The sequence below is a fragment of the Apium graveolens genome, chromosome 2 (assembly GCF_009905375.1).
Source record: "Apium graveolens cultivar Ventura chromosome 2, ASM990537v1, whole genome shotgun sequence".
NCBI lineage: Eukaryota > Viridiplantae > Streptophyta > Magnoliopsida > Apiales > Apiaceae > Apium > Apium graveolens.
Window position 1 is genome coordinate 254131759 of NC_133648.1, and position 10812 is coordinate 254142570.

Below are 10812 nucleotides of genomic sequence, written 5' to 3' on the forward strand. Positions count from 1 at the left end.
TTTATAGGACCCCGGGTAGGGGTAAATTTCCATTTGATAGAAATTTTCAAAGTACGCATGGGCTGTATTTTTGCGGACTCCGGGGTGGGGTAGAACTATTTATCTTGTAAAAATTTTATAAGTACTCATGGTTTGAGTTTTTATAGGACCCCGGGCAGGGGTAAATTTCCATTTGATAGAAATTTTCAAAGTGCACATGGGCTGTATTTTTGCGGACCTCGGGGTGGGGTAGAACTAATTATCTTGTAGAAATTTTACAAGTACTCATGGTTTGAGTTTTTATAGGACCCCGGGCAGGGGTAAATTTCCATTTGATAGAAATTTTCAAAGTGCACATGGGCTGTGTTTTTGCGGACCCCGGGGTGGGGTAGAACTAATTATCTTGTAGAAATTTTACAAGTACTCATGGTTTGAGTTTTTATAGGACCCCGGGCAGGGGTAAATTTCCATTTGATAGAAATTTTTAAAGTGCACATGAGCTGTGTTTTTGCGGACCCCGGGGTGGGGTAGAACTAATTATCTTGTAGAAATTTTACAAGTACTCATGGTTTGAGTTTTTATAGGACCCCGGGCAGGGGTAAATTTCCATTTGATAGAAATTTTCAAAGTGCACATGGGCTGTGTTTTTGCGGACCCCGGGGTGGGGTAGAACTAATTATCTTGTAGAAATTTTACAAGTACTCATGGTTTGAATTTTTATAGGACCCCGGGCAGGGGTAAATTTCCATTTGATAGAAATTTTCAAAGTGCACATGGGCTGCGTTTTTAAATCTGATGGTAAATAAATAAGCAACATAATGAAATCGATTCAAACTATGGAACGCTTAAAGTAGAGTTTTTCATTCATATCGAAAGCAAAAATTACATTCTGGGGTGAATGGGAATAGTGCTTACATCAAAATATCATAGTATAAATGTAGAGGTGTTCCCAGAGTGTGCACCTTTTTCTTACTGGTAGAAGTTCCTTAGCCGGGTTCCGTGCCAGGTGTTGGGGACCTCGGTCCCGCTGAGGTAGTTCAGCTTGTAAGTTCCCGGACGGATCACTTCCTTGACTACATAGGGGCCTTCCCAGTTCGGCTGCAGTTTCCCCTGATTAGTTGGGTCTGAGGCTTCGGTGTCCCGGAGCACTAGATCTCTCACCACATATTCTCTTATCCTGGCCTTTTTCGCAAAGTAAAGCCTTGTTTTTTCCTTGTAGCCATCCATTTTTTCTACGGCCCGATCTCTTACTTCATCCAGGAGTTCGAGGTTGGTTCTGAGGCCTTCTATGTTGGAGACCTCGTCAAAGTTGGCCACTCTATGAGAGGGGGATCCGGTTTCTACCGGTAACCGGGCCTCGGTACCATAGGCAAGCTTGAATGGAGTCTCACCAGTTCCCGTCCGGGAGGTAGTTCTGTATGACCATAAAACCTTCGGGAGTTCATCCGGCCAGTTCTTTTTAGAGTATTCCAGTCTCTTTTCCAGACCTCGGAGTATGGTTCTGTTTGTGACCTCAACATGTCCATTTCCTTATGGATGGGCCAAGGATGCTTTTCTGTGCCTTATCCCAAGCTCTTTGAGATAGGCTTCAAAATCTGAACCCACGAACTGCGGCCCATTGTCCGAGATTAAAACCATTAGGATCCCGAACCTCATCACAATCGTATCCACAAATTTGATGCAGTCTTGTTGATTGATGGTTCTTATAGCCTTGACTTCTGCCCATTTGGTCATATAATCGATTGCTACGAGGACATAACGAAGATCCCCTTTTGCTCGAGGGAAAGGGCCCATGATGTCAATTCCCCAAATAGCGAATGGGATCGGGGAGAGAACGGACCTGGGGAGGCTTGAACCTTATTTCGGCACATTGCTGAACTTTTGGCACTTGTTGCATTTTTTCACATAGGCAACTGAATCAGCGTGGATTGTGGGCCAATAGTAACCCTGTCTGATGACCTTGTAGGCTAGAGCTTTAGCGGCTAAATGATCCCCGCAGATTCCCTCGTGCACCTCCCGGAGACAATAATCTGCCTCATCCGGATCAACACACTTTAAAGTTGGGGCAGGGAAAGTTCGCCGGTATAGCTGATTATCTTCCAAAAAGAAGCGGGCAGCTTTATACTTGAGGTACCGTGCTTTGTTCTGGTCTTCCGGAAGGGTGCCGTCCTTAAGATAGGCTATGTAAGGAGTCGTCCCGTTATCCGGGCTACTAATACATAATACCTCGGGTCGATCGGTGCTAGGGCCTCCGAGCTCCTCGAAGTACACCGAGCTGCTTAAATCTGAAGTATTCTGGACGAGCTTGGACAATTCGTCCGCCTTCGCATTTTCCTCTCTGTTTATCTGCAAGATGGTTGAGTCCGGGATGGTTTCCAGGATTGCCCTAACCATCTCCTGATACCGGGCAAATTTGGGATCTTTTGCGACATATTCACCATTGGTTTGCCTTACCACAATTTGAGAATCACTATAAATGTTTAAACTCCTTACTCCACGGGATTTGGCTAACCTGAGTCCGGAGAGCAGAGCTTCATATTCAGCCTGGTTGTTTGTTGCTTTGAAGGCGAAGGTTATGGCCTGCTGGATTGTGAATCCGCCCGGGCTGGAAAGGATCAGGCCGGCTCCGGACCTTTCGGCTGTAGCCGAACCATCGACATGTAATGTCCAAGAATCCCGGTTGCTGGCCTCTTCTTCTTTTCCGGATTGGGGTTTAGGTTGCTCCGGGACTTCCGGAAAGGTGCATTCCATGACGAATTCGGCCAGCGCCTGGGCCTTTATAGTTGTCCTCGGAATAAATTTGATATTGAATTGGCTCAATTCAATTGCCCAATTGACTAGTCTCCCAAAGGCATCTGGCTTGTGGATGATCTTGCGAAGCGGTTGATTAGTGATTACCCTGATTTCCCGGCCTTGGAAGTATTGCCTTAGCTTCCTGCTCGAGTGCACAAGAGCCAATGCGATTTTTTCCAAGTTTGGGTACCGGGTTCCAGCGTCTTTCAGGACTTGACTTACATAGTATACCGGGCTCTTTGAACCATTTTCCTCCCGGATGAGTGCAGAAGACACCGCTCTTTCCCCGGCTGTAATGTAGAGATAAAGAGGCTCTTCAGGCTTTGCTTTTGACAGAATAGGCGGGTTCATCAGATGTCGCTTGACTTCCTCAAACTTTGTTTGGCAATTCGGGGTCCAGTCGATCAGTTTTTTGTTTTGGGCTCCTTTTAACAGCTCGAAGAAAGGAAGGCATTTCTCTGCCAATTTTGGGATAAATCTTCGTAGGGCTGCTAGGCATCCTGCAAGCTTTTGAATGTCCTTTTGAGTCCGGGGGACTGTCATTTCCATTACAGCTTTGATCTTCTCCGGGTTGGCTTATATTCCTTGTTCACTGACCAGAAAACCAAGAAATTTCCCGGAGGGGACCCCGAACGCGCATTTCTCCGGGTTCAGCTTCATGTTATACTTCCTCAAATTATCGAAACACTCCCTGAGGTCCTGGACGTGCTCTGGGATTGTGACCGACTTGGAGATCATGTCGTCAACATAAGATTCCATGTTCCTGCCCAGCTGGTTTTGGAAGATGGTATTCATCATTTTTTGGTATGTTGCCCCGACGTTGATTAACCCAAACGACATCATAACAAAAGCGTAGACAGCCCGGTGTGTAATGAATATCATCTTCGCAATGTCTGCCGGATTCATTTTGACCTCGTTGTATCACGAGAAAGCATCCATGAAGCTTAGCATTACATGGCCCGAGGTTGCGTCTATCAGCTGGTCAATGTTGGGCAGGGGGTAGGAGTCTTTAGGACACGCCGAATTGAGGCTTGTATAATCCACGCACATTCGCCATTTTCCATTGGGTTTCTTGACCAGCACAATGTTTGCTAGCCAATCCGAATACTTAATTTCACAGATTATGTCTGCCTTTATCAACTTTTCAACTTCTTGGTCGATTGCCTGCTGTCTCTCAGGGGCAAAGTTCCTTCATTTTTGCTTGATTGGTTTTTGCTTTGGATCTACATCCAGGCTGTGCATGGCCACAGATTCATCAATCCCCGGCATGTCTTCCAGGGACCAAGTGAACACGTCAGCGTATTCCTTTAGTAGCTCGATGAGCTCCTTCTGGAATGTGGTTTCTAGGCCTTTGCCGATTTTGATTTTCCGGGTGGGGTTCCCGGGTTCCAAATCTACCTCGATTGTCTGTTGGGCAGGTTCTATATTTGTCTTCTCCTTGCTTTTTACAAATTTCTGAATTCGGGCGTCAGCATTGGTTACGCTGTATCCGGAGTCTTCAATCATATTCACATCCAGGCGGGCCCTTTTACTAAGGTGTTCTCGATGCTTCTTTCTGCTTTGTCCCTTGGGTAGGGACATTATCTTTTTCCGGTTTTCCGGTTCCGTTTCCGCCATGACAAGTGCTTGACCATAGCATCTCCCTGCCATTTCCCTATCTCCTTTCAATTCTCCAACGCCTCCCGGGGTGGGGAATTTGAGTTTTAAGTGAATAGTTGAGGGGATTGCCCTGAGCTTGGTGATGGTGGGCCTCCTAAGGATCATGTTGTATAAGGAGGTTGTGATTATCATATAGAATTTCATTATATGAGAGACCTGTCGGGGTGCGGTTCCGAAGATGATGGGGAGATAAATGATGCCCCGGATTGGGATCATCGTGTTCCCAAATCCATATAAGGGATCTTCAAGACAGGGGTCCATTCGGAGGTGGCCGAGCTCCATCCTGTTAAGTGTGTGCTCGAATACAATATTAGCAGAGGAACCATTGTCAACTAAGATTCTTTTTACCTTGTTATTTACGACATCAAGGGTCACCACCAATGCCAAGTTATGATCTGGGTCGAGCCCCTCATAGTCAGAATAAGAGAAGCAGATCGGCTCATCATCCAGGGTCTGGATCATCATTACATCATTCTCCTGGTCCGGGCTCCGAGGTGGAGAGGCTGTGCCTCTAAAAACAACATTCACCACATTTTTGCCTCTTCCCGAGGTTCTGTCTTTGTCATTTGACCCCCTTTGAAGATACTGGTTCATGTTTCCCTTCTTGATCTGGTCCTCTATGAACATCTTGAGGGAGAAACAGTTTTCAGTGGTATGGCCATGATCTTCGTGATAGCCACAATGCTTGTCCCGGGCCCTATTTTCGGGAGGCGCCAGCAAGGGTTTTGGCGGATAGTAAAACGGCTTGCCCTTGACTTCGCATAGAATGTCGCCCGGGGTCTGCTGAGGGGTGTCCACTCCGGTTCCGGCTTAGGTTCGTTCCTGGTCTTGGGTTTCCTTTCATTCTTTCTTGGTTCGGGGTATGTATCATGGGGTGGGGTTCTCTGAGAATGCTGAATGTAGTTGGCTTGCCTGTCAAGCTTGAATCTTTTATCTCTCTGGGACGACGAGCGTCGCTCCGGAGACTCATCATCATCATGGATTCTTCTATTCATCTTCATTGACTTGAGGAAATCATTTTCCTTTATGAACTTCGATGCCAATGTGTATGCTGATGCTAGGCTCTGGGGCTCTCGATGAATCAAGTCTTTAACATAGCCTTCACAGGATATCGGGTGCAAGTTTCTTCGAAAAATGTTCACTGCCTCTTTTTCTTCTAAGTTGGAGAGTTGGTTAACTGCTTCCTGGAATCTTTTGATGAATTCCGGGAGGGACTCCTTGCTTCTTTGTTGGACTGTTTCTAGATGACACATCTACAGCTCATTCATCCGGTTGGCCCTGAATCTTTTCAAGAATATCTCACGGAAGTCTTTCCAGGAGTCCACACTCCGAGATGGAATGCGGCTGAACCATTTCTGAGCACCCCCCCTTCAACGTAGATGCGCAGAATCGGCATCTAGTTAGGTCACTGAAATCGTAAATATTAGATATTTGCTCGAAATAGTTCAGATGCTCCTCGGGATCATCAAAAGAGTCAAAATTGAAGTGCTTCAGCCCTGATTCCCTTGGGGTAGATTCCAACTTCTTGGTGAACGGGGTGGCCGCCGCTCCTACTTCCATATCACCTTCCACTTTTCTTTTAAGATCCCGGAGGACCCGGCCCATTTGTTCTTGCTTGGATTCCTTCTCTGGCTCCGAGTCTGAAGAAATATGAATCCGGTGTGCCTTTCTTTTTAGCTTGGCTTCTTCTTCACGGACTCTCTTTTCAATTGCTTCTGGGGCTTTGGCCTCCTCTTCTTTTCGGATTCTCTCACGGAGGGAAGCCCTCTTTATTTCATCTCTGGCATCCTCCGGTGGTTTCTTTAAATTCTTTGTAATCCGGTCAAAGACGGATCCCCGGGATTCTCCGAACCGTTCACCGGACCTTTCTCGCTGATCCCCTGGGTGGGTCTCAGGTTCGGCATCATATCTTTCCTTCCACAGGTCCATCGCCACCTGTATCTGTTCCGGGGTCATGTTTCCCCATGGATTGGCGGCGGTCCCAGTGTGCTTATGGGCAGCTTTTTTGATAACTATTCTCTGGTCTCCTGGTTGGAGATTTTGAGATGGAGTCTGGGTTATGGGGAGGCCCTTCGTCTAGGTCTTCCATATCTCCATTCCTGGGTTGGGGGAGGTGGAAGAAAAGAAGTCGAAACGGCCGCTTTGCTCATTCTAGTAGTTATGGCTATTCAACAGTACCACAAGCTCACAGTAATATAATTTGTAAAAAATAGATCTAAGAGATTGGGAGTGGCGTTCTTACTGGGGGATGGTATTCCAAGCTGTTTGGTAGGGTGGAAGTTGCTGATATGAATACCACTGGACGGAGGTTCGAGCCCTCCTTCTAGCGCCAATGATAATCCCAAATCACCCCGGGGTCTTCTCCTTTCCGGGCCCGGACTCAAACTCCTTTTGGGCGGAAACGGCGGCGGCGTGCGGTGTAGCTGTAGGGTGGGAACCTATAAAACAGAACCGGAGGGGGGTGGCATCCCCGCGGCACCTCCGGCGTGAGAATGATAAAGGGTTTTAAGGAGAAGAAGGGCAAAAAGGGGATTATGCGAATATATTTTATGGTGTATGCGTGTGTGTATGTAAGTATAGGAGAGAGAGAGAGAGAGAGAGATAGTATGTGAGATTGTAACTTGTAACCTTTCTTCTGTTCTACCTTTTATAGGCCTCCCACTAGGGTTTAGGGGTTTGTACCTTTTAATCTAGAGCGTAGGTTTGCCTTTTGGACTGTAGGGCATCTGGACGCCTGGGATGCGTCAGAGTACTATCAGATCTGGACCGTAGGAACGTTCTGGATCCCGGGTACAATGACGGTGGTGATGTTGCCACGTGTCCTGGGCCCTTCCAGGTTAAAGCTGAGTACTCCCTGGGCTCTTGTAATTGGGCCCTGGGCCTTTATTATTGGGCCTGCCTTATTATAGACTATCATTTCAAATGATAGGTCATAATACAATTCGGCCCAAATATGACTCCAAAAGCGCAAGAGAAATGAGCTCAAAGTCAATATGGATCATATGACTCTAGTTGGCAGTTGACCCCAGGACATTGTGACTCCAAGCTAGTGGACCCAGGATGTTGTGACCCCAGGACGTTGTGGACCTCAAGATGCATTGTCATTTCAGGATATTCCCTTCTATCATGGCTCACATATTCCCACACTTAGGTCCCCACGGGACATCGCGCTCCAAGCACACGCCATCACGCTCCAGGTACATGCCAACCCCATTTCGGCACACTCCAATGACAAAGATGACTTGGACACGTATTCCAATCAGGGACGTCCACCTGCCTCGACTCCAGAACCTTCCAACGATCAGGATCCAAGGTACCAACCCCTAACCCTAATTGGAAGCCTATAAAAGGCTCCAAAAAAGAGGGTTTAAGGGGGGCATTCATTATTCACCTACACACATATACACACACCAAAAATATTTGAGTAATTCTTATTTTACCCTTCTTCTCCAAAATTCCATCTTATTCTCACGCCGGAGTTGCCGCGGGGCCGCCACCCCCTTCCGGTTCTGTTTTACAGGAGCCCTACCTACAGCTAAACCTCTACTATCTCACATTTCTGCATTAATGGAGTCCAAATCCAGGTGGGATTAGAAGAGGATCACGGGTAAAATTTGGAGTTATCATTGGCGCTAGAAGGAGGGGTCGAACCTCCGATTTTGTGGTGGTGATACTTTTATACGATCTACTCCGTCCAGGAATACAAAATCATTAATTTCAGTAAGATCCAGACTCCAATCAATTTGGAGTCCAATTAATCCAGATTCCAATTGAGTCCAACCGGGATTACACGCCGGACTCCGGAGTCAAAAATAAAATTTTCCAAGTTTTCTGGAGTCCAACGAGGATCGCACCCCAGACCCCGGGGTCAAAAAAAAAGTTTAAAATTTTCTTCTAAGTAAATCAAGGTACCCAACCTTGGACTTGTGAAGAATCAAAATTAAAGGACTTCCCAAGTCATTCCGGAGTCCAGGATCCACGAGGATCGCACCCCAGACTCCGGGTTCAAAAAAGTTTAAAATTTTCTTCTAAGTAAATCGAGGTACCCAACCTTGGACTTGTGAAGAACCAAAATCAAAGGACTTTCCAAGTCACTTCGGAGTCCAGGATCCAACGAGGATCGCACCCCAGACCCCGGGGTCAAAAAAAAGTTTAAAATTTTCTTCTAAGTAAATCAAGGTACCCAACCTTGGACTTGTGAAGAATCAAAATCAAAGGACTTTCCAAGTCACTTCGGAGTCCAGGATCCAACGAGGATCGCACCCCAGGCCCCTGGGTCAAACAAAAAAAAAAGAAATTTAAAATTTTCTTCTAAGTAAATCAAGGTACCCAACCTTGGACTTGTGAAGAACCAAAATCAAAGGACTTTCCAAGTCACTTCGGAGTCCAGGATCCAACGAGGATCGCACCCCAGACCCCGGGGTCAAAAAAAAAGTTTAAAATTTTCTTCTAAGTAAATCAAGGTACCCAACCTTGGACTTGTGAAGAATCAAAATCAAAGGACTTTCCAAGTCACTCCGGAATCCAGGATCCAATGAGGATCGCACCCCAGACCCCGGGGTCAAAAAAAAAGTTTAAAATTTTCTTCTAAGTAAATCAAGGTACCCAACATTGGACTTGTGAAGAACCAAAATCAAAGGACTTTCCAATTCACTCCGGAATCCAGGATCCAACGAGGATCGCACCCCAGACCCAGGGGTCAAAAAAAGTATAAAATTTTCTTCTAAGTAAATCAAGGTACCCAACCTTGGACTTGTGAAGAACCAAAATCAAAGGACTTTCCAAGTCACTCCGGAGTCCAGGATCCAACGAGGATCGCACCCCAGACTCCGGGTTCAAAAAAGTTTAAAATTTTCTTCTAAGTAAATCAAGGTACCCAACCTTGGACTTGTGAAGAACCAAAATTAAAGGACTTCCCAAGTCACTCCGGAGTCCAGGATCCACGAGGATCGCACCCCCGACTCTGGGTTCAAAAAAGTTTAAAATTTTCTTCTAAGTAAATCAAGGTACCCGACCTTGGACTTGTGAAGAACCAAAATCAAAGGACTTTCCAAGTCACTTCGGAGTCCAGGATCCAACGAGGATCGCACCCCAGGCCCCGGGGTCAAACAAAAAAAAAGAAGTTTAAAATTTTCTTCTAAGTAAATCAAAGTACCCAACCTGGGACTTGTGAAGAACCAAAATCAAATGACTTTCCAAGTCACTCCGGAGTCCAGGATCCAACGAGGATCGCACCCCAAACTCTGGGTTCAAAAAAGTTTAAAATTTTCTTCTAAGTAAATCAAGGTACCCAACCTTGGACTTGTGAAGAACCAAAATTAAAGGACTTCCCAAGTCACTCCGGAGTCCAGGATCCACGAGGATCGCACCCCAGACTCCGGGTTCAAAAAAGTTTAAAATTTTCTTCTAAGTAAATCAAGGTACCCGACCTTGGACTTGTGAAGAATCAAAATCAAAGGACTTTCCAAGTCACTTCGGAGTCCAGGATCCAACGAGGATCGCACCCCAGACACCGGGGTCAAAAAAAAAAGTTTAAAATTTTCTTCTAAGTAAATCAAGGTACCCAACCTTGGACTTGTGAAGAACCAAAATCAAAGGATTTTCCAAGTCACTCCGGAGTCCAGGATCCAACGAGGATAACACCCAGACTACGGGTTCAAAAAAGTTTAAAATTTTCTTCTAAGTAAATCAAGGTACCCAACCTTGGACTTGTGAAGAACCAAAATTAAAGGAATTCCCAAGTCACTCCGGAGTCCAGGATCCACGAGGATCGCACCCCAGACTCCGGGTTCAAAAAAGTTTAAAATTTTCTTCTAACTAAATCAAGGTACCCAACCTTGGACTTGTGAAGAACCAAAATCAAATGACTTTCCAAGTCACTTCGGAGTCCAGGATCCAACGAGGATCGCACCCCAGGCCCCGGGGTCAAACAAAAAAAAGAAGTTTAAAATTTTCTTCTAAGTAAATCAAGGTACCCAACCTTGGACTTGTGAAGAACCAAAATCAAAGGACTTTCCAAGTCACTCCGGAGTCCAGGTTCCAACGAGGATCGCACCCCAGACTCCGGGTTCAAAAAAGTTTAAAATTTTCTTCTAAGTAAATCAAGGTACCCAACCTTGGACTTGTGAAGAACCAAAATTAAAGGACTTTCCAAGTCACTCCGGAGTCCAGGATCCACGAGGATCGCACCCCAGACTCCGGGTTCAAAAAAGTTTAAAATTTTCTTCTAAGTAAATCAAGGTACCCGACCTTGGACTTGTGAAGAATCAAAATCAGAGGACTTTCCAAGTCACTTCGGAGTCCAGGATCCAACGAGGATCGCACCCCAGACCCCGGGGTCAAAAAAAAAAGTTTAAAATTTTCTTTTAAGTAAATCAAGGT

General features: G+C 45.9%; 2 protein-coding genes across 2 annotated transcripts; both read right to left on the minus strand.

Moving 5' to 3' along the window:
• Positions 1 to 948: 948 nt before the first annotated feature.
• On the minus strand, positions 949 to 1773 carry LOC141700056 (uncharacterized). The gene is made up of 2 exons (XM_074503832.1): positions 1631 to 1773; positions 949 to 1393 (listed from the first exon to the last, which is right to left on the minus strand). The coding sequence occupies exons 1-2, from the start codon at positions 1771 to 1773 to the stop codon at positions 949 to 951; spliced, it is 588 nt and encodes a 195-aa protein (XP_074359933.1).
• Positions 1774 to 1836: 63 nt separating this feature from the next.
• On the minus strand, positions 1837 to 3321 carry LOC141700066 (uncharacterized). The gene has a single exon (XM_074503842.1). It carries the CDS (start codon positions 3319 to 3321, stop codon positions 1837 to 1839), a length of 1485 nt encoding a protein of 494 aa, XP_074359943.1.
• Positions 3322 to 10812: the final 7491 nt, after the last annotated feature.